The sequence below is a fragment of the Carassius gibelio genome, chromosome A17 (genome assembly GCF_023724105.1).
Source record: "Carassius gibelio isolate Cgi1373 ecotype wild population from Czech Republic chromosome A17, carGib1.2-hapl.c, whole genome shotgun sequence".
NCBI lineage: Eukaryota > Metazoa > Chordata > Actinopteri > Cypriniformes > Cyprinidae > Carassius > Carassius gibelio.
The window spans coordinates 17340674-17364726 of record NC_068387.1 but is presented as its reverse complement, the minus strand read 5'-3'; the positions used below and the strand labels follow the sequence as shown (position 1 = coordinate 17364726).

Below are 24053 nucleotides of genomic sequence, written 5' to 3'. Positions count from 1 at the left end.
GATCTTCAGACTCGTCTGACTCGTTGCTGTAACTGGTCAGACTTTTTCCTTCTCAAAAAATCCAAGTGACTTTCATTATCTGAGCAATGAAGGTCTTACACTTAATGTCCACTAGAGGGGGAGAGAGGAATTCTATTTACGTAAGTTTAAATGACAAATAAAAACATTACCATGAATATGCCATATCTGTGTAACACAGGTTCTTCAATGATAGATGGGGTGGGAGGGGGTATACCTTAGCCAAATGATAACTGTATAATAGAAAACAACATTAACTACTGGAGCTGGTGCCAAATAAAAATGATTATGTTTTGGAAAACTGCAAGTCAAATGTACTTGCACAAATGACTTGCTGTTACATTATACCCCATATGCGTTGTTGGGGACGTTTTCGTCCACTAGAAGTTGAGCCTTATTTTGGCCACAACTTTCTCTGTGTTTCAGCTAATGGAATGATTTTTGGTGAAAAATCTTATTTTGACATATATTTTGGGAAAATGCTTGAAAAGTTTCAAAAATCAACAGTACACTGTGTGCAAATTCACTACCATTTTGTTATGTTCGGGATGAGGCTTCGTATACAAGTCAAAAACTAAGCTTTTTTTTGCACAGGCCTATCTAAAGGGTTGATGGTCCCACCTAGTGATCAACTGTAAAAATAAAAAATTTTACCTCTTCCCAAAAGGGAAAACCACAAACAATCAAGAATGCATGATTTTGTGTCATGGCTTTGCAATCAAAAGTATCATTATAATGGAAGTCAATGGGGCAAAAAACAGCCACCAACAATAAATTAGGGAAAGAATTAATAAATCTAATGCTGCACAAAAACTAAAAATGCATCAAAGCCAATCTTGTTACTAATCTTTGACATGCCCAAGACTGTGATAAAAAAATCCAGCCACAATTACTTTTATATTGAAAATAAGTCATTTTGTTAGTTTTTTCCCCCCAAATCAGTGACATCATTTATGAACTTGGCAATTAAAGAGTTAAAATCTTGGATTTAAAAAAAAAAAAAAAACATTTGGTAGTTTGGATCAGGACTGAGGTTGATTAATAGATTTATGCAAAAAAAAAAATTTGAATTTTTTTTTTTATCTGATACATTTTTATAGCAGTTTAATTGAGTGGATGTTTTCATCCCAAACATAACGAAAGGGTAGTGAATTTGAACAATGCACAAGGGATACATAATTTTTATTTGGCACCAGCCGCAGTTAATGTTGAAAGCTAACAGGAGTGTGGTGGGGTGCGAGGTCTGTTTTGACCGATGGATGGAGACCTCAAGGCAGTGGCCTAAATGCTTATCTGAAGATTTGTCTTTATAGATTACAGTTTACATTGTACTTACTGAAGTACACCTCTGCATGCAGACACCCAACTGTACAAATTCATTTATAGATTTAAAACCCAGTCCTGAACCGGGAGAACCATGTTCTGCAGAGTTCAGTTCCAACACACTTGCTTGGACATTGCTACTGATCCTGAAGACCTTGCTTAGCTTAGGTGTGTTTATTTGGGGTAGCTAAACTTTGCAGGACACTGGCCATCCAAGAGGAGGACTGAGAGTCCTGACATTAGCATTTACATTCAGTGCATGTGATTTATCAATACTGAGTACATCTTAAAATGTACAGCTCATGAAAAATAAAAGTTCTAGATGGACAAACATTAAATGAATAAACCAGTGTGAATAAAAAATATATGAAAATACATTTGGAGGTAGGTTGAAAAAGCCAGAATGGGAAGTTTTAAAGTACAGCTTGAAGTGTGAAGTTTATTCTTGTACACAGATATGGCATATTCATGGTAGTACACATGAAATTAATGTATTTATTTGCCATTTTACGTAAATAGAAATCCTGTCTCCCCCTCTAGTGAACATTAAGTGTAAGACCTTCATTGCTCAGATAATGAAAGTCACTAGGATTTTTTGAGAAGGAAATTTGGTGAAACATTAAAATTTTAGTCGTTGTCAATTACTCTCATAATAAATGATAATAATGTTCAAATATATGTTGGCTTTCTCAAGGCCAACAAAGAAGACTAAAAGAAAAACCATTCAATTTAGTATGTAATAAAACGAATATTACGAATATATTTCATAAATTTAACTATAGTAATTTTCCCAATTAATTATTAATGTCACACACACCTACCTAGTGCCTTTTGACTTAAAAGATGAGAGTGGTAAATGTTACAGACATATTATCATGGAACTGTTCAGTCTATTATTGATTTTTATTTCCTCTTCACTTTTATCCAAGGAGACAAAACTATTTGCACTGTATTTACAGTGGGACAATATTCATACAATACTATAACCTAGAAATAATTTAAAGGCCTGACTTGCAAGTCACAGCAGCACGAATTATGTGCGCAGCAACATCTGACTCAAATATTATGTTAATTAACAGTGAGCGGTGGTTTCAGACACTACTCTTATAAGACTCTTATTCTGTAAGAATGTAAGATCGAGTTGAAGGCGGAGCGATCCGACCAATCAGATGAAAGGAGCGTTTCAGTTCCGCCCACAAGTGCGAATGAAATATTGAAGCCATAAGCCGTTTTTTAAACCCAAAACGACAAAATGAGAAATCAAGTCAAAAACTCATTTTCCGTTTGATAACCTAGATGGAATAACGAATAAACGAGCCATTTTTCCATTTCTCGTTATTTAATTCATGTTCTCTCACTTGAATCCTCTTGAGTTTTTCGTTTTCTGTTTTTTAATTTGAAACGGATTTGGAATGGACGGAAGATACCCTGATTTTCCATAAATGTTATTTCTGTTAATAATTCTCTAGTTTGAATCCTCATCTCTTCCTAAGGTCCTTTCTTAACTCCATGTTTGAGAACCACTAAACTGAAACCCTTTGACCTCATTCACCCCACACGTTCATGCTAGGAGAAATCGCTTTCAATTGCTACTCATTAAAATGATTCATTTGAAACTGAAGATAGATAGATAGATACATAGATAGATAGATAGATAGATAGATAGATAGATAGTCAACACACAAGAGTGACGCAGGCGAACATGCAGTTATACCGCACACGCGAAACGGAGATATTTAAAGACATTGTTTCAATTGACTTGTGAAGAACGAACTGAACGATCGTTCTGTACTGTTGTCTTCTGATCGCGATAGAGGACGGCTGTATGAGTGCGATGCGCGCGCAATTCTGCGCTGGGCTGTTTAACTGGTTGGTGGAGCCATTCCGGGTGACGTCATGAGCCGGGTGTTTGACGGGGTGTCTGCCGCAGCGCCAGGAATACATGAGTACAAATATGACCGACGATGACCTCGAACACATCGTGTGTTGGTATTTTACTCTCGTCGTTTAGCATTCGACACTTTTAAACAGGCGATTTTATCATCTGTTTTTAGATTAAATCCGTGCGTTTGGTGTAGGTCATTAGCCACGAGCCGTTTGTTATCTCGAGAGCGCGACACATCCAACGCGTCTCTGTTTAGAGGCTCGCCACCAACCTTAAGCTATACACTGAAATATGGACAAGGCCGATTCAATGATGGATCAGAAAGGAACGGCTCCTTGCTGCACAAACGGCATGCACAAGCCACTCCGGCGACAGCTGAGCAACGGGAGCTGCAGCCCGTTCAGTCCGACGGAGGATAATCACCACCATCTTCACCACGACCCTCAAACCAACGGCTCTCCGGCGAAAAGGTGTCGGTTACGGAGGCGAATGGAATCGGCGAAGAAAAACAGACCGCGTAAGTTTATAATCACAGACACCTTCAGAGTTCATCAGATAATATTCGTAAATTAGATTTCAACGGTTTCTGATAAGCAGTAATGCCCTGAGATACACTGGACGCTACCGTGTTAATGTTTAACACATTAATGCGATAGTAATGGTTTACACTGGGTGATTTGTTTGGATTAAAATACAATTTTGCCAGTGTAATGACACTATATTTGTTGCCCTCATTTTTTAGACAAAAACTGTCAGTGAATGTATGTGTGGATTAATTTCTTATGAGGTATTTTCAGATATCATATCGACTTCTGACCTCACAATTTTACCTCAGGTAACGTTAACGTTAATCGATATTACTGATCTCTGAACAAGAGTCAAAAGTCGGATTCAGAATTTTAAGGGATTGATCGATTCTTTAATTTAGTACTTTTGAGTAGAAAGAAATGAACATTTTATTTAACTTACTGCTCTTAAAAAGCATGTTGCCAGAATTGTGAGGTAACGTTAATAAACGTAACGAAAGTTACACATCTCCAGAGAACATGTAGTTTTATAAATGTTGTAAAAAAAAATAAAAGAAAATTAAGTATTGCACAGTAACGTTAGTTGGGTTATAATAATCTGCTGTCCACTAAATCAGATTAATCAGTAACTAATGACTTATAAGTGTTTTGTTGTTTGTTTCACTTAAAAGAACCGATTCTCCGAGTCATTTTTCCCGGCAATCGAATTACACTGGACGCACAGTATGTTTTTGATTCACTAAAAAGAACCGACTCAGTGTCAGTGAATAGTATTTCAGGAAACCCTGTCAGATTGTTTTAAAACGGTGATTCGTTTTTTTTTTTTTTTTTTTTAGCAAAGGATGACATTCAAATGTGTAATGCTTCTTGAACGTTCAGTAACATGACATGAAAACTATTCGGGTCTAGCATTTAAAGAAATGCTTCTCAGTTCACAAACTGTCATCTCAATGATGTCACTGACCTGTCTTGCGAAGAGTGTCTTTTGCTTTGAGGAAACGCTTGAGATTGTTCTTCTCGCTCTCTGATTGGTCGTTGTTAAGTCAGGAGGTGTGCTGACATCACTCCTGATGGAAAGGCTCGACGCCTATCGACCAATCAGCTCTTGACTTTTGTCTTCGCGTGGCCTCTTTAAAGGGATTGACAGAAACGCCCCCACCCTCCACTCAGCAGAATTTCTCCGTTTTTATTCGCTTTTTAAAAGCGACGCTAATAATTAAACTTTGAAAGTGTAGTCATAATGCCATCACAAACCAAACTGAACCACTAATTGCGTTTTGCCTGTGGGCTCTCCTGCTGTTTGGGCGTTTTTGTTTGCACGTGAATATATTAGGACTGCCATCATGAAGTTGAGGAGGTGTTCAAGGAAGCCAGGTAAGACATTACCTCATCCATGTGTGATGTAAAAAAAAAAAAAAAAAAAAACTACTTCCTTGGAATTGCTGATAGTTTTTTTTTATTATTATTATTTCGTTACTGCATACTTTGGTGAAACTGTAAATGTATTTATTTCCTTTGGTAATTGAAAGTATGTAATAAAATAAAGTGACTTCATGTCAGGTTTAGTTTGTGTTGCCAAAGATAACGGCAGCAGAAAACTGGATGCTTAATACAGCATTCATACAGTTCAGCGAGTCTTTAGTGGTGTCAGACTGCATGCCAGGCCAACCTGTCAGCATTCCTCAGCTTTAGTATCGTTTTGTGTGTGTTGTAGTAATAACTTCATAGTTTAAATAGTTTGTTTTGTTTTAATGTTCTTTTAAATATACTAAATAGTGTTGAAATGTATTCTTACCAGATAAGCAATATTTTAGACTAATGTATTAACCATGGATTTTATTTGGATATTTTCTTTGTCAGTTGGTAAAGACTATGAGCTGATGTTTTCCTTTTATTCATTTAGAAGTTGCCATTATCCAAAGCGACAAATTGATTAATACAACCAGCTATTTATTATAAGGAAGCAATAACACAAGACGTGCTGGCAATGCAAAGTTAAAAAAATTGTCCAGATAATACAAGGAGATATATAAGAATAGTGAAATAATGGAAAAACAAGTCAGTTATTTTTTTTCAGTATTATTACATCTATAATTTTTTCAATACTGAATGCTGTTACTGCAAAGTTATGGACTGTCTGCCACAGGGTTTTGTTCTCTTATGTTGGTTTCAGTGGTTTTGTTCAGATTCACACACCACAAACACACAAAGTGGATAGGCATTAGATATTTATGCATAAAAGACCCTATTATTACATTATATTTTTATATTTAAAAAAAAGTTTTAAAGTTAATTTTATTTTGTCCACTTTTGCAGTACCTTGTAAGTGACTGTAACTCTGACAATAATGTTGAATTTCTCTATGCGAGTGATGGACACATTTCTTCTGTTCCAGTTCCCAGATGTGTTTGAGAACTTGAGGTTGAAATGCAGTGTAGTACTTAAAGCTGCTGATGGCCAGGCCAGATAATGACTCCTGCTTTTGACATTGATCCCCCTTTGTCCATGGAATCGTTACTCCTTTTGTGTTTGTCAGACATATGTGAAACGTGTTTATGTTGATGTCTCTCTTTTTTAAGCATTTTATGTTCATAAAAGTATGAATACATTTGTTGGAAATAAAAGCAGTTGAAAGTTATAGGATGTTATTGTTTACATAGAGTACTTGTCAAAAGTTTGTACACATTACTGTTTATAATGTTTTTTAAAGAAGTCTCTTATGATCATCAAGTCTTCATTTATTTGATTAAAAAATGCAGACAAAAACAGTAATATTGTGAAATATTACCATTAAAAATAATACACATAAGTGCATATACATATGTGTGCTTGAAATGGTCTATAGGGGTATTTGTGGTAACAGCTCCGCTCATTAATGCTTCTTTATCAGATACAATGAAAATGCCATTGATATTTTCCTGCAGACAGTAGGTTCCCTTCAGAGATTCATATAAAAACTTGAATTGTGAGATTGAGAAATAAAAAATAACCTGTATTAATGAGGAAAGTCCACTGGTGAGCCTATGTGCCTGGGCTCAGGCCAGTTGCCTACACTGTCCAAAGACTGTCTAATTGTAAACTTTAAAATACATTTATTGTTAGTTATTTTAACTACAAATTTAAACTGATTAATAAAAAATAAATAATACACTTACACACCTAAGGATTATATCAAACAAAAAAATAGTCCTTTACTTGGGTCCTTCTCATAAATGAGTAAGCGGCATTTCAAAAAATAAACATAATACACACTGTTGCTCAATATTTAATTACAGGTTCAGATGCATGATATTTTTATTTACTACATGCAGGATAAAAAGGAAACACGTTCAGCGCAGACAGTTGTTGGGGAAAATGCAACACTCAGTATGGCTGCTTTATCAAAGGAAGCCCCGCCTTCTGAGTAAAAGAGCCAATCACTAATCAGTAAAGTCATTGCATCATTGCAGCTGCAACTTAGAAGTCCTGGTCGCTATAGAAACAGTCAGCGTTCTGAGACGTCAGCTTAGAGCTGTGCATGTGCACTGGCTGATCTAGCCTGTTAAATAAGATTTTTATGCTATTGGAGCATAAGAAACAACATTTGTGAGACCGTTGTTGTTAGATTTTATTGGTAAGCTTGGCAAACAGTTTTGGAGAATTTTGTTTCCCCATTCAAAGAGATAGGAACTGCACTTGTACGCCTGAGAGGCATTTCAAAGATGGCAGCTGAGTGAAATGACTTGCCTTTAAGGGACTATGTTAATAAACACCATTAAACAATAACAGTTCACGTGTCCATGCTTAATGCACATCTCGTATATGAAAAGCATTTTGTGGGGTCTTTGGCTTTTTGGGGCCCAAGGCGGTCACCGACCTTTGTCTAATGGGTAAGTAATGGGCTCATTCTCACTCTTTCACATGGACACTCACTTGCCTGCCACTTTCTCTCCGTCAGCCCCTCTCCTTCTCTCGGTCACATTCTCTCTCACCACTTCTTCTCCTTTCCCAGCCCCTCACATGGACACACTTGCCTACCTTTCTCTCTCTCCCTCTCTCTCTCTCCAATCCTGGCTGACTGGGGGAAGTAAACAGACCTTTCACCCACATGGGCTGTTTGATGTCATTATGTCACACCACTGTCACACCCCCTGTTCACTTGCTGTTTCTGGCTCAGGCCATTCAGGTCAGTGAATGAAGAAGTAACATTTTTTCTTTCCTGGCTAGAATATTCTTCTGCATCTTTCACTTCAAATAATATGCATTTCCCCTGTGGTTTTTAAAACTATGGAAGCAGAGCACGTGCATATTCGTTTAGATGGCCTCTCGTCCACTTGATTGCATTCTCTGCATAGGAGTGATGTCCAAAATAACCCTCCCAGCATACGCCAAGATCTATATTAGTGGGGGAAAGAAGTGAGGGTCATTTGAGATGATGTTGTAGCAGAGAGGGTTCTGGTTACAGACAGGTCACCCGTGCAGCACCAGCTGACAATGTTTTAATACCTGGGAGTGATCGGTCACAAATTGATCTGCGTGTGCCATGCTATTCAAGTTCAAATCTGTGTCCCTGACCTGCCCTAATTCTTCCAGATTGGTTCTCTGGTGTCAGACCAGTGAATGTCAGATGTAAGACTCATATCAGTAATGATGTACCTATTATTTGATACGCTTGTTAGACACTGAGCTGTAATTTAGGTCAAATTTGGATTTCAAATTTCGGTGTACTGATATGTAATTAATTACAAAAATAGGCCTTTACATCTGTTTAATAACTCGTACTGGTTCTGCTGTCTGAGTGTGTGATTTTCACAACAGCAATTTGCAGCCCCATGGCTATTGCCATGGTAACTGTCCAACTCTTCATCAGCTGCTGCGGTGACTGCCTCTCTCTGTCTGGCCTGCATGCAATGTGTGAATTTGCTTGCTTGCCTGTAAAATGTAGGGGTTGGTAAGATTTATTTATTTATTATTCGTTTTTTTTTTATTTAGCTGCTTTGAAAGTAGTTTCTTATGCTCACCAAGGCTGAATTTATTTGATCAAAAATACAAAGAAAAACATTGATTGTAAAATATTACTGCAATTCCAAATAAATGTTTTCCATTTTAATGTATTTTGAAATGTAGTTCCTCCCTTTGATGGCAAAGCTGAATTCTCGGCAGCCATTATTCAATTCTGGAGTGTCACATGATATTTCAGAAATTATTCTAATATGCTGATTTGGTGCTTAAGAAACATTTCTTTTAATTATCAGTGTTGTGGATTCCATGGTGCTTTTTCAGGATTCGTTGGTAAATAGAAAGTACGAAAGAACAGCATTTTTTAAAAATAGAAATATTTTATACAACAACATAAAAGAATATAAAAGTCTTGACTGTCACTTTTGATCAATCTGATGCATCCTTGCTGAATAAAAATATTAATTTATTTAAAAAGAGAACAATCTTTTGAACTGTAGTGTACACAACAAACATATGGTCAATGTTTTAACTCACCTTTTCCTTGTATTGCGTAGTTGAGGGTTTTTCTGTAGTTTTTAGTTGTCAGTTCAGTTTATTAGTGTCTATTGTCTTGGGAACACAACTTATACAATCATTGTAATCAATCTCCGTATCTCTTTCTAGCTTTTCCATGGTTTGGAATGGATATCGGTGGTACTTTAGTAAAGCTTGTTTACTTCGAGCCAAAAGACATCACTGAAGAAGAGGAGCTGGAAGAGGTGGAGAATCTGAAGAGCATACGCAGGTACCTCACCTCCAACACGGCCTATGGTAAAACCGGCGTCCGTGATGTACACCTGGAGCTACACAACCTGACAATCTGCGGTCGCACAGGGAACCTTCACTTCATCCGCTTCCCCACCGCTGCTATGCACAGATTCATCCAGATGGGCAGAGATAAGCACTTCTCCAGTCTGCACACCACACTGTGTGCCACCGGTGGCGGGGCATACAAGTTTGAGAACGACTTCAGAACGGTAAGAAGATGGTTTTCAATCTGGTTTGATGGTTAAATCAAATGTTAAACATACAGCTATGTAATATGTATGTATTATGTAGACCAATGAGATTTCACATTAGTGCAAGAATACAATAAAAAAATAAAATATATTTACTTTAAAAATATATATTTTAGAAATTATTTGTAATATACTTAAAAATTAAATTATAAAATGTGATGGCAAAGCTTTCAGCAGCCATTACTCTGGTCTTCAGTGTCACATGACCCTTCAGAAATCATTCTGATGTCATGATTTAGTTCTTTAAACATTAATATTTTTGTGGAAGCTGTGATACATTTATTTTTTAAAGTTCAAAAGAACAGTATTTATTTGAAATGTAAATTTATTGTAACAGTATAAATGTCTTTAATGCAACTTTTGACTAATTTACTGCATCCTTGCTGAATCATTCTGACACAAACTTTTGAACTTTAGTATTATATCTTGTTTTAAGGATGCTTAATTTAAAACTCACCTAAACTGACCTATAAAAACATTAAGGTCTCTCTTTGATAAAGGCTTTGAAAAGTCTTTTTCTTTAATTAAAAATGTGTCATCAGGAAATATGTTGAAGGGATGAAATTTGAATAGTCATGAATCCTGTTTTTGTATTGTAGATGGCAGACCTAGAGCTGCTGAAGTTGGATGAGCTGGACTGTCTGATCCAGGGGCTGCTGTACATAGACTCGGTCGGTTTTAACGATCATCCCGAGTGTTATTACTTTGAGAACCCCTCCGACACACAGAACTGCATCAAGGAACCCTGCTGTCTTGACAACCTTTTTCCCATGTTGCTGGTCAACATTGGCTCAGGCGTCAGCATTCTAGCAGTGTACACCAAGGACAACTACAAACGAGTGACAGGCACCAGGTCAGTACGGCTGAGCAACATGCACCATGTAGAAGACACCTACAAATAAGAGTCGTCAGTAACATGGCCAGACGTAGTCCAGGCCCATCTAAACTTGTTAATTATAATTTACATTGGTTTGACAGATTCTAAAGCCGTTTCAAGAGCACTGCACTTTTAATTACTGTGTGATAAAATTAGTGGTTTTGTCCATTTGTTTCTTAAAGAAATTCACTGAGGGATGTTTTAATGACATAATGGCTGAAAAACTATTTGCTTCTTCTATGCTTTTATCTTAAAAGTCATCTCTCCAGCATGAAATATGAGTTTACCAGTCAAAGCATATGTGCAAATCTGTCGCACTTGCAGGAGGTTTAGGAACTACCACATTTTATAAAGCTCTGTGTGTGTTTCCCTGTCAGTTTGATCCTGTTTAGTTTAGTCATTTCTGTACGTGTACCACATTCATCTACACTACTGTGTTTTTAAAATAAGTCTTTTACATTCACCAAAACTGTGTTTGTTCGATTAAAATAATGTAAAATCAGTAATAGTGTTAATTCGTTTTAAAATAAATTGTAATGATTTCTGGAGGATCAAGACTGGAATAATGGCTGCTGAAAATTCAACTTTGCCATGATAGGAATAAATTACATTTTACATTGTAATCAATGACTATTTTCACTGTATTTTTTAATCACATAAACGCAGCATTGATGAGAATAAGAGACTTCTTTCAAAAACATAGAATCTTAATTATTCCAAACTCTTGGTTGAGTATGTTGCATTATGTGTGACACAGACCTTGTTTTGTGTTTCAGTGACCACAAAACTTGTTGCTTGTCTCCTTTTGTAAGCTACTCTGCTTTTGACCTTTTTTTGCCATAGGCACATAGTTTAAATAGTGGTCACAAGGTCAAATTGTATGTGTTTATGAATGCCCATGTGCATTTCAGTTGTGGCCTGTAACCATGTTTTGACTCTAAATGTTTTTTCTCTCTTTAGTCTTGGTGGAGGGACGTTTTTGGGGCTTTGCTGCCTGTTGACTGGTTGTGAGACATTTGAAGAGGCCCTTGAAATGGCCAGCAAAGGGGACAGCACCAATGTGGACAAACTGGTGAAGGACATCTATGGAGGAGACTACCAGCGCTTCGGCCTGCAAGGGTCCGCCGTGGCTTCAAGGTACAAAAGACACAGTGTCCATGGTATCAGGTGACAAAGATCCACAAATGAAATTTGCTACGGAGCTGTATTTATTGAGATTGTGTGTAGTCTTCTCTGTTTAATGTGACACACATGCAGTTTGCTATCAGTGTTTTAAAAAAATAATTCTATATACTTTTCAAGGCTCCAGAATATTAATTTGCTAGTGACATTTTTGCTGATGAACCCATCATATCTTTCCTATTACTACTATAGTACAAAATAAACATGAATGGACATCAAAAGGTTTAAGATGCAATACAATTACTGAAATGGCTCATGTAATCACTCTTTCAGGGTTTCAAACTGCTGAAAATGTGTAAAGCTTGTAAACAATGCGGCGTAACAATACATTTACCTCAGGATAACCATTCGGTGTCCATTAGCTCATTAGTCAGCTAGAAAAAATAACTATAAAGTATTTTGCTAAATATATCCACTATATTGCAGATTCATATTTTTACTTAACATATTGTCTGCATGATTAGAAAGAATGCAAGGAGCTATAGATAAAATTCAACACCACCTGTATAATATAATATAAATGTTACTAATGAAGAAAAACAGACTGGATTTGTGCAAGACATATGACAACATTTATACGATGCATTGAGGAGGAGCCCAAACTACACTCAATGGCCAAGTGATACTGATATAATTTTGGTCTATGATATTGGCACAGATTCTGTGCAATTAATTATTTGTGACTGTACAGAGTTCTCAAGTTGGAAAAGACGTTTAGTTCCCACTTTATTATTTATATATAGTCTATTTTTATCGTACTGGTTATTTTTGTTTTATTGTATTTATCATAACTACATAATCTACATTGATTTAGATGCAGTCTATAGAAACTGCAATATCAATATTCAGCCCTATGTTATTATGAAACTAGTAGATAAACTGGTCTCTTTCTGTGAGTGTCTGATAGATCGATACATAAATATGTGTTTGTGTTTTTATTGTAGCTTTGGCCACATGATGAGCAAAGAGAAGAGGGACAGTATTTCTAAAGAGGACTTGGCCCGAGCTACACTTGTCACTATCACCAACAACATTGGCTCCATTGCACGCATGTGTGCGGTTAATGAGGTGTGTTATGTTTTTGTGTGTGTGCGTCTGTGTGCTGTCAGCAGCAGCTGTGAGCATCTGTCTGGCCACTCTGGGCTTCTCTACAGTGTTGCCTTGTAGCCTGGTGATCAAGCAGCATTGTACAGGGCTTTCAGGGCGTACAGAACACCATCAGAGCAGAAACCAACAGTGCCCCGGTTTACTTTTTTATTTTTTTAAGCACATTAGGTAGTATCTATGAAAAGATGAAGATGGCAAATGATTTGAATTTAACTAGAAACAGCTATTTGAGCACCTTCTATAAAAACCCTTTTTAAAGGAATTGCTTGTGCCAGGACTCCCCCTGTTTGTGCTGGAGAAGTACTGCAGGAATCAACCTGTCAAAGCACTAGGCTTGAGCCTAGTCCCGGACTAAAAAAGAGCTGTTTTATTTGAAGAAATTTTAACTGACATATCTTTTAAATATCTAAGTGTCCTTGATTTGTCTCAAGATACACACCAGTAATGTTTTATTTTCTGAGGCATGTTTATAAAAACTACTTAAATGTCCAAATTGAACTATTGCTGAAACCAGGCCTTAGACTTCGTGCCTAAATCGGTTTAAATAGTCTAAAATTCTGTAGTGCGGAAAATGTTAAAAAACATCCACTCATTCTGTCTGGTCTGAGTGATACTGAGTGATGTTTCTGTTTTGTCCTGTAGAAGATTGAACGGGTTGTGTTTGTGGGTAACTTTCTGCGTATAAACACTGTGTCGACAAAGCTTCTTGCCTATGCTATGGACTTCTGGTCCAAGGGCCAGCTGAGGGCCCTTTTCCTGGAACATGAGGTAATTCTCTCAGTGTTTTAAATCATTGATTTGGTCAAATATTTTGAAATACACTATCTTTCAAAAGATTTGATCATTTTTTTTTTCATGTTTTTCAAAGTCTATTATGCACACCCAGGCTGCATTTATTTGATAAAAAATAAAAAAATACAGTAAAAAATAATTTTATGACCTACTATGACGATTTAAAATAACTGTTTTCTATTTTAATGTATTTTAAAATGTAATTTATTTATGTGATGGCAAAGCTGCATTTTCAGCAGCCATTACTCCAGTCTTCAGCATCATTCTAATATGCCAATTTAGGTGTCAAGAAATCATTATTAATTTTGAAAATAGTTATGCTCCTTAATATATATTGTTTTCTGGAAAGTTCAGGAATTTTTTTCTAAATAGAAAGTTCAAACATAACTGCATTTAATTGAAACCGGAATATTTCATAACAGTGTAAAAGTAATCACTGCCACTATTGAGCTGTTCATGTGTCCTCACTAAATACTGAGACTTTTGAAACAGTGTCTAACAGTGAAGATTCTCAGAATGATTATTTTATAGAGCAGTAGTTTAATGAAAATATGTATATTTATATGCACACTTATATGTGTGTATGTACGTTTCAGGGATACTTTGGAGCCGTCGGTGCTTTTCTAGACCTGCTGAAGTCGGCTGATGACGCATAAAGGAAATCATCATCTCCTATGATCCAGAAGCTCCAACAGGAAAACTGGAATACTGGGAACACTGGGAAATTTAATAGAAGCCATTATAGTAATTAACCTGTAAATAACCCTTAAAATAAGATTCTAAATAATATTTTTATGACTAACTTAGTCTCCCTCAGACTTCCAACTTTTTTCCATTTATACTGTTTGTAAATCTCATTGTGTAGTGAACAGGGAGAGTTTATATGGTGGCCAAAACCTGCTGTGTTAAGGTTTTGCTATGGTGAGGGTATTCAGCGTTAACTGCTGTTTCTAGGCCTGGTTAAATAATGGGCCTTTCAGAGGGTTTTTTTTTTTTTTTGGTGTTAAACTGCTGTTCAGACCCCAAATGATGTTTGACACACTGTTCGAGTTGATTTTCAAGTCTCAGGTCTGTGTTAAATGTGTGCAGACTTCTTGTAGTAAAGGCATTGGTCTTTACACAGCATAGAGCAACCTTTTTCTGGTTGCATCTCTTTTCACTCTTCCTCTTCACTACAATTAACAGTTTTCTATGCGTTTATATGCCTGAAAGTAATTTTAAACGGTTCGATGTTGGAATTATATTGGAATAGTTGAACGTTCTAAAAATATATATTTACACTGATTCACATGAAGCCTTTACTTTATAAAATGATACACAGGAAGCTCAGGGTGTCTCACTTTTATTTTTGAGAGGGAATTCTGTGGGACCAAGTGGCCAGTTTGACAGGCACTTCAGATAGAAAGCTCTCCTCTAACGTCCCACATTTTTGTTGTCTTTGTCCAGCTTTTGCCTCTTTTTCATCTTGCCTTTTCCCATTCTTTTTCCCATCTAAAGCAAAGCTACTTCAGTCATCTTTATCTGTGTTTCCACTGTAGTGCCAAAGTGAGACGGGAGGAGTCAAACCAGACAGCCTGTCAGTGCAAGCATTCCTGCTTCACCAGGCCATGAACCACATTACTTCTCCTAAAAGTTAACTAGCATAAGAGTATTTCTAAGATGAAGTTCAATATCATATGTCATTTAAAAATAAAAACACCACTCTCTTACTATTTAACTCTATCGTTCATTTCTCCTTGCTGTTTTTCTTGCCTTCTGTGTGATCGTTCTCCTCCGTTAACATTTGTGGCTGTTTTTAGGTTGTGCTTTTATTTTATTTCCTCTTTTTTTTTTTTTTTTTACTTTTATAATTTTTTTTTTTTTTTTTTTTTTATGGGTTTTCCAAGGTAACGTCACAGAAAAATCTGAATTTGATTTTGGGGGCCTCACGTTAACCGCAATATTATTTTCTTCTTCCAGAATGTTTTATTTTTTTATTTTATTTTCTTTGTAATTTTTTTTTTTTTTTTTTTTTTTTTATAAAATAAAAAAAAGTGCAGTTAAAATGTCATATACCATTATAATATATAAATAAGGCTTTGGTTGGCCTTGTATATTTGCATTTAATTATTTAACAGCATATTTTGGGTACAACATTTGACAGTCATTGTGTGATTTGATTTTAATTCTGTTATTATTTTTGCCATTACTGCACTTTTTTTTTTTTATGTATGAAAACCCCTCATTCTAGATTAGGCTGCTCTTTTCAACCAAACAGTGTATAAATCTGAAAACCGTAAGCTTTATGGATGATTAAGATTCATGAAGATTGTACATTTATGGTATTGACAATTTGTTCTTGCCACATAATCTTAGTAAGATGCAAGTATGAGCATGTTTCAAGTGTTCAAGCCTGTGTAATTGCACTGCACATTTCTATGCTATACTCGGAGCTGTTATCCATTGCACATTAGACTTAGTACAGCTTCATGTTTTGCAGACATTGGTATGGTTTGAAAAGTTACTTTTGTTGTCATACCAGTAAGCAGCAAAACTGGCTCCCAGTTACAGCAATTTTATTTAGTACAGAAACAACACACAGACCTTAAAGTCTAAAATACAACTCCTTAGAGATCATATATAAGTATATGTTCTCTTCCTCTGAAAGGTGACCTTTCTCTCCTCTTGCTATGCAGTACAGGCAGTTGCTCTGAATGTTGTTGGCTAAAAGCAGCTTGGTTGAGAGAGCCATGTAGCTCTTAGAAACTAGCTTCTCATGTTCTGTTTGACTTTTGTCACTAACACTGTTATGAAGAGTGTAAAGGGGCTTTTGAACACGTTCTGTTTCTGTATGGACATTTTCTTTTGATTCTTACTGACCTTTTTAACCAATGATCCTTTGAGTTGCTTGTTTAATGCTACTTTAATGGATACTTTGTGCTGTTATATGCTATTGTACAAACGTTAATATTCCTGTCTTTGTTTTTCACCTCTCAGATGTCATTGAAGACACTCGGTGATGATCTTTGTGGCTTTATTTTAGAAAATATGAGAGATTTGATGTCTGGGTGATTCACTGGGTTTAACTGGATGCTGTTATGCATAGACTCAAGAAATGACATTTCAAAGAATAATAAAGGTGAAAAACAAATGTTTGTTAATTGTTTACTATTAAACTGTGTTCTTATAACTTAAAAGTGTACCCACTGAAAATTTGTCACTTAAATTCTATTCAGTTATCGTCACCCTTTTGAAAAGTTTACATTTAATAATGAGGACAAGAATTGCACAGGTTTGTGATAGGCTACTAAATGTCTAAAACAATCAATCCACTTACAACCCACTAAAAACATAGATAAATGCTTTTCAGAAGCAAATGAGTGGCTCACCTTGCTCCTTAGGGTAATAAAGCTTTAGCTTGAACACTAAAGAAAAAATCATATTACATATTGATATCAGTGTTTCACTTGGGTCTTGTATTTTCAGTACTTCAGTAATCACAAAAAATTAGTTAACACATTCCGGGCATATATATTTTTTTCCCATAAATTACTTTTGCTTATGAGTAAAGTACTTCGGGTCATTGTCGCACAAACTATTATTATCTAGAACTTAATTAAAGGTTTATAGGTCTCAAACTATTTTTGTGTAGATATATGATTTTGAAGTTGACAGCTAACTGTAGGCTACTAAGGGGAGTTTGACCAAAGGAAAATTGGGTTTGATCAAGCCAACCCGCAACAGATTGGGTCCTGAAAACGTCTTATTGAAATTAAACAGTCGACCCCCCTAAAAGTCATTGTATAGTATGAACACAACATGGGGTAAGAGGCAAAACAAATATTGGATCCAGGACTGCAGTTAAAAGTAGTTTAGACCGCTGACTTGAAAGCAAGCAAGAGGTCCACTCTACTTCCAGTTTTCCAGCTCATGTGGGCTGGCTGTGGTTTCTGCCCTGTTGATCTGTTCAAGCGCACGCATGTGTGCCAATGTGTACCACACTTTGGAGGTGGTTGTTTTTGTTCCTTGTCTGCTCTAGATTCTGTAGACTGGGAAATGTGTTCCAGTGTTAAGTTTCCACAGTCTGTCATGATTTAGGGTCAATGTCATCTGCTGGTGTTGGGCCATTGTGTTTTTAAAAATAAAAATAAAGTCACTGCACCTGATTATCAAGAAATTTTGGAGAACTCCATGCTTCCTTCTGCTGACCAGCTTTTTGTAGATTGATTTCATTTTCCAGCAGGATTTGGCACCCGCCCACACTGCCAAAAGTTGGTTAAATGACCATGGAGTTGGTGTGCTTGAGAGAATCTATGGGCTATTGTCAAGAGGAAAACGAGAACCAAAACATGCAGATGAAACGAGAACCAAAAAATGCAGATGAGCTGAAGGCCACTGTCAAAGAAACCTCTGCTTTCATACCACCTCAGCAGTGCCACAAACTGATCACCTCCATGTCACGCCGAACTGAGGGAGTAATTAAAGCAAAAGGAGCCCCTACCAAGTATTGAGTACATGTACATTAAATGAACATGTGAAATATGAACATTTTGAAAAAATAGAAATAAAACAAATTGAGAAAATAAACACTTTTTAAGGCTAGTCTATGCAGTTTTCATTTCATTACTGCTCTTACTCACTAACTAGAATTGTGTTCTCACATTCATGAGGGTGAGTAAATGATGACAAGAATGTTCATTTTCTGGCTGAACTGTCCCATTTATCTCCGAGACATAAGTGAGCATTTATTCCAGTGCACCACAGTGTCAATTGAAGCAAGTTCACAATAACCATTTTTTTTACAGACTGATTTAGATTGCTCCTTATAAATGAAAGCAAGAAAGAACAGAATAAATTAGAGAAAAACAGCAAGTATGTCCCAAACAGAGCTGGAGAGAGCAAAACCAGCTAAACCTTGACTGATGAGGAAACAAGAGTCTAATAGAAGTGAGAGAGTGAGGGAGAGGGTGAAGAGAGGAAGCATCTTGTCCAGCATAAGTCTAGAGATGAATGAAAAATCCCTACGTTCAGTGGGCGCTCCAGAGGCCGGATGTTTCCTCACCACCATTTGCACACGTCCAGTCACTAGGTTCATTCTTAATCACGTCTCACCTTTACCAGGATTTAAATGTCACTTCTGTGTCTGCCAGACTAATGTGAGACCAAATTAAACTAAAGGCTGCAGAAATCGCCCTTAAACTCCACCAAGATTCTGATAATCTTACGTTATTAAATTCTACTAGGAAAATCATGGATCAATTGGATTTTGATAAAAAGATTGTACTTAAAAGGAATAAAATGAATGTTGCACTGTGCAATAGAAGACCTTTATCATATTGCTTTCTCGAATCTGCAATTTTCCATGCTGGTTTCATGTGTTTCCATCTTTTTTTGTGGAATTCCAGTCATACTTTTTCAGAGATTATTCTGCAACTGCATGGATAGACTCTTTGCTGGACTTCACCATGATGTGCAGTAAAAAAAAAAAACATAAGTATGTCCACTTAATGTTTGTAAACAACAGTAAACCAACTCCACAATCACGGGAAGAAGGAGGCGGGAACCGACGGACATTTAAATGAGACTTTAAGAATAAAATAAACACAAAACAGTGTGACAGCCCCTCGTGGACGACTGCCGTGCATATATGAAAACAAAACACAAAATAAAGCCCAGGCCTGATCCTCTCTAGTCCTTCACCATCGTCGCTCCTCTTTTGTATCCTTCCGATCTCCTCCGTGGGACGCGAGACTGGTGAGTGAAGCAGGTGTCGCTAATTTCCAAATCACTCCAGCGGCCTCATTATTTAAACAAGATGAAAAGTAAAATCACAATATGGCTGTTATCCATATTCCTCCATATCTAATGTCAAGGGAAAAATCCTATATTTAAACACTGTGCATATTTACTTGGCACCTCATTCAGTTCTGTCCCTTCTCAACAATTTTCCGGATCTCATCTGCTGTTTTTCGTTGCTTCATTTCATACAGCGTATTGATGAGAGCTGGGTAGGCTCCACATAAACCTTGTCTCTCGTACCAAGCATGCAGAAGTGCGTATTTCTGTTCTTTCACATCATTTTTGTTGTTAAGCTCATGCTCCTCCATTTCAGCTTTCCTCATGCCACTGTGCCTGGCAATATGTTTCACCGTTTTCCAGTCCAGAACGTCAACAATATCTAGTAGGTGAGGGTCCAGGTCTAAATCTACACAGAAAAAGAAGAGCACTGATATTAGCTTCTTGTCCTGCTATTACTGTGATCTAATGTCTTTATATTCCAGACACTTTCCATCAACAGGGTACAAAACAGGCATGGATTTATTTTAATAACTGCTTATTTTAATACACTGCTGATGACGTTTTTTATTCGTATGGTACACATTGTATAGGTAACTATAGTTCACTCTATTCTTCTCTTGGTTTAAAGATGACTTATTCCGATGATACATGCGGCGACATTTTTTGAGCAATTTTGCTTTGGCACTTTTCTATTGAGAATGGTTAACAAATTTCTATCTGGATACTTTAGATCAGTTGTGGGCCCTGTGTATCACCTGGTTGCCTGTTGATGGCAACGTCGCCCCCTCACCCAAGATGAGTGCGAAATGTCAAAAATAATGGTTTATTTAAAAAATATATAGTTGCCAAATACATAAGCTTTCTAGCATTAATAACTAATAGCTACAATTTAGGACAGTCCGTTTCACAAAGTCAAATTTTTTTGTTTATGTTGGATATGTTTAATAGAGAGCTAAATGATCGTAGTTTGTTTATTATTTTGCTGTATTGTTGTTGTTTGTTGCTGTTCAAGTTGTTCTAACTTAAAATGATTCATCTGTTAAATGGGTCGCAATGAATGTGTTATGTTAGGGAATCAGTCGCAATGAGCTTGTGTTTCATTGTAAAGCAGACACAATTAAGTTTTTCTGGTGGTTTTGGTGGTGTCACTTGTCTATATTTGTGATAAAACTGATGCCTAAAACTGCTAACATTTTTATTCCCTGGATGTCAGATTTTAGAATTTGGTGGCTGTGCGATTTTGTTTTATTCAATACTCTGCCATCTGTATTTGCTAAGAAGTTTTTAATAGGTTAATTCACTCAGAATACATGTTTCATTCCACTGATCTGCCTCACGACCAAATCTCTATCTGTGTGAACCCTGTATTCTAATGGTTGTAGTAATATCGGTCTGACAAATACGTAAATGGGCCACAAAAGGATCTTTTTATATATACTTTTACTTTGTGCTATGTCATCGCCCCCTTTCGTCACCTCAGCCGCCCCCTCATCAGTGCTGCGCTGGTGCCGGCTCTGGTATCATCAGCCTTACTTTGATGTATTTACATGATTTTAAACCAACGAACTGGTGTTGGGACTGCTAATATTAGATATTTAAAAACTTTATATGGTAACATATCAAATTGTTCTCAGAAGTAAACATACCTTCCAGTGTCGGGGGTTTCTACGTGGGGAGAAACAGACAAATCCATCAGTCACAAAAGTTTTAAAATGCAAATAAAAAACTTCAACTGTAACACCACAAGGGTGCAATGAAAGTTTACAACAAGAGAATTGACTCACCAGATCAATAGGTCTACCCTTAAAACAATACTTTTTGTTTCTCCGTAGCCAAAGGACCACCAAAATAACACCAGCCACAACTATGAGTAGTAATACCAAACCAGCTACAGTGGCCCCTGAAATAAGCAATCATATGAGTCCATTATCTGTAATGTTCTTAGAGTTAATACTGCATAAGCTTTAGAGGACTGTTTTTCAGTTATTGCTTATACTGTGTGTACACAGAAGTGCTCTTGGGACATGGGCATTTTAGCATGTAATGAAATCAGTGATAAAGCAGCCCTTGCCTTGGTGGTTTTCAGGCTCTTTGGCATCATGGCACACAGTGTTGTTGGTCTCTGTACAACTTTTTTTCACTCCATATTTCTCACACCTGTGGGGCAAACAATATATAAACAGAGACATCTGAATAATAAACTATAAAAATGCTTAAAATGTCAGATCTTCGAGGAACTGTTAGCAAACCCCTCAGCAGAAACACTCTATGGCCAACTGCACCAGTGTTACAGTTATTTAATTAATATTGCTATGTATTATGAAAGCACAAGCATTGCTGCTATTTTTCTATTTTGTGTGTGTGTGTGTGTGTGTGTGTGTGTGTGTGTGTGTGTGTGTGTGTGTGTGTGTGAGAGAGAGAGATAGAGAGAGAGAGAGAGAGAGAGAGAGAGAGAGAGAGAGAGAGACTAAAGAAAACTTATATCAAGAACATTTTAATGTTTCCGCCACACCGAGTCTGCATTTTGCTTAGATTTTACTTGGTTTGAATTGGAGCAACATAAGAAATCTGCATGCACAAGTTTTTTATAGTAATCTCCATTCTAACTTTCTAAACACATAGAAAGAATAGAAAGAAAAGGTTATTTGGCTACATACGTGTCACATTGGTAACAGATCTTGCATGGGCTACCCTTTTCACAGTAAAAAGAATTCTTGCACTTGCAGACAGTGTTGGAATATAGCGAACATTTGTCCTGTTCTTCCATGTTTGCTATTGCAAGAACAGAAAGCAGAAATAAGTTTTGTAAGAATTTGTACAATTTGTTTCGCCCATGCTTCCATTTGGGCTTCAAGAAGCACAGTACTAGCCTTTGAAAACAGTCCAATCTCTAGCATTACGTTTTGACTAATATTTTCAAAATAACAGTTGACTGTCTACAGCCCGTTTGTTAAATTTCCTGTTTATTAGAGAGTATAAATAAAAATGATTTGCAGAAAAATCAGTTTAGTTGACAAAACTAACAAGGTTCATATGTTAAGACCTACCATTGGAATCGCAGACTTTACAAGGCCAGCATTCGTTCTCACTGTTCAGGTGATCCATATAGGTGCCATGCTCACACAGCTCACAATCTGTTTCATTTGTATCTGTGCAGTCTTTCAAGACCCTTTTACCTGTAACACAAACAAATACACACTGGTAGCTATATATCCTTGAGAACATCCTTCTGTTCCAATCTTATCTAAGTGATCCAGAAATAACTTTAAGTTCATCTGATCACAAAACAATAAACTATTCCATATTTATTTATTTGTTGTAATATCGGGGATGGACAACCAGAAAAATAAAGCCCTGCTGAATGTAAATCTATTCAAACCCTGTGCCTAGACTTTTGATGTGAAATAAGAAACGAAGTCCACCTCGCTAACAATATATACTGTGTAGGCTATGTGTGTATAGGCTATATTAGATCCTACCTCTGGGACAAAGGCAGCACTCTCTTCCCTCGTGCGGATAAGTCCCGTATTCACAGTCGCTGCGTCTCGTGCGCAGGCTCCTGCCTTCTGTCAGCCCAACAGTAAACATCTGAAACATGGGAAAACGGCACTTAACAGATCAATTCTGAAATTAAAGTTAAGTTTTCTTGTTGAAATTCTTTTCAGGCATGCCTTATCAACCGCAGTTACACCGACCATACCGCTTCAGAAAGCTAGCGACAAAACGAAACCGATAGTGATTCTCAACCTTTTATACTAAATGTTTAGTACGTTTATAATATCTTCTCTAAGTTGTATTCAATTATTTTAAAACCGAAATCAACAAATATAATAAACACCGATTGAATACATTTCTGTATTCCTAAAGGGATGGTGGTTGTTGATGTAGGGCGTTTAAGATATGCAGCATTAAACTCAGTAGGCTATAAAATTGAACAAGGTTTAAAGGTTTTACTTACCGCACACCACAGAAACACGACGACATGTCGCCGTCGTACATACATGTCTGAATAGTAGCCTAATAGACACGGAGAAAGTTTAAATAACCAAATACACCATCAACAACATGTAGAGAGGAAAGGGAAATGGGAGTGTTTTTCGCGATGGGAGTAGACGGTGTTTTTCGCGAGCTTTTTTGTTCTTTTCAACTGAATCTTATCAATTGGTCTAAACAAAACGGCTCAATCAAAGCTATTCTCGAGATAATAATAAAAAAATCACATACTCATTGAATCGAGAATAGTTGGTTTTAATGAATAGCATTAATTGCATAGCCCTCAAGGAGCGCTTGATTTCCTAAATAAGGTATGATGTACATAAATCAAACGAACCGGTTCACTGAAACAAACTGTTCAAAAGAACCGATTCGATGTAAATGGGGCGGACTTTCCACTACTATGGAGCTGTGTTAGGGTATTCTAGGGAAATTTGTTATAAAGGAATCCCCATTATTGAGCTTTATTCAGATTTCAGGTCGTTCTTACCGCGAACATTTGTAGACCAAAAGTGATCTTTTAAATCTATTAATTTCAAGCATTTGCATCTGGCATTTTTATCAACAACACT

At 36.6% G+C, this 24053-nt stretch overlaps 2 protein-coding genes across 3 annotated transcripts; one reads left to right on the top strand and one right to left on the bottom strand.

Moving 5' to 3' along the window:
• The first annotated feature begins 3226 nt into the window (after positions 1 to 3226).
• Positions 3227 to 16886, top strand: LOC127933390 (pantothenate kinase 1). Of its 2 annotated transcripts, none has more exons than XM_052530376.1 (7): positions 3227 to 3743; positions 9358 to 9710; positions 10352 to 10605; positions 11590 to 11766; positions 12756 to 12879; positions 13561 to 13686; positions 14307 to 16886. In XM_052530376.1, the coding sequence occupies exons 1-7, from the start codon at positions 3518 to 3520 to the stop codon at positions 14364 to 14366; spliced, it is 1320 nt and encodes a 439-aa protein (XP_052386336.1). In that variant the 5' UTR covers positions 3227 to 3517; the 3' UTR covers positions 14367 to 16886. The 2 variants fall into 2 exon arrangements, with proteins under 2 accessions (XP_052386336.1, XP_052386337.1); XM_052530377.1 differs by lacking the exon at positions 3227 to 3743 and adding an exon at positions 4578 to 5127.
• A 1501-nt stretch (positions 16887 to 18387) lies between these two features.
• LOC127933391 (tumor necrosis factor receptor superfamily member 6) lies at positions 18388 to 23614 on the bottom strand. The gene is made up of 8 exons (XM_052530378.1): positions 23447 to 23614; positions 22968 to 23076; positions 22536 to 22664; positions 22146 to 22260; positions 21560 to 21645; positions 21273 to 21388; positions 21135 to 21153; positions 18388 to 19894 (listed from the first exon to the last, which is right to left on the bottom strand). The coding sequence occupies exons 1-8, from the start codon at positions 23489 to 23491 to the stop codon at positions 19611 to 19613; spliced, it is 903 nt and encodes a 300-aa protein (XP_052386338.1). The 5' UTR covers positions 23492 to 23614; the 3' UTR covers positions 18388 to 19610.
• Between the last annotated feature and the right edge of the window lie 439 nt (positions 23615 to 24053).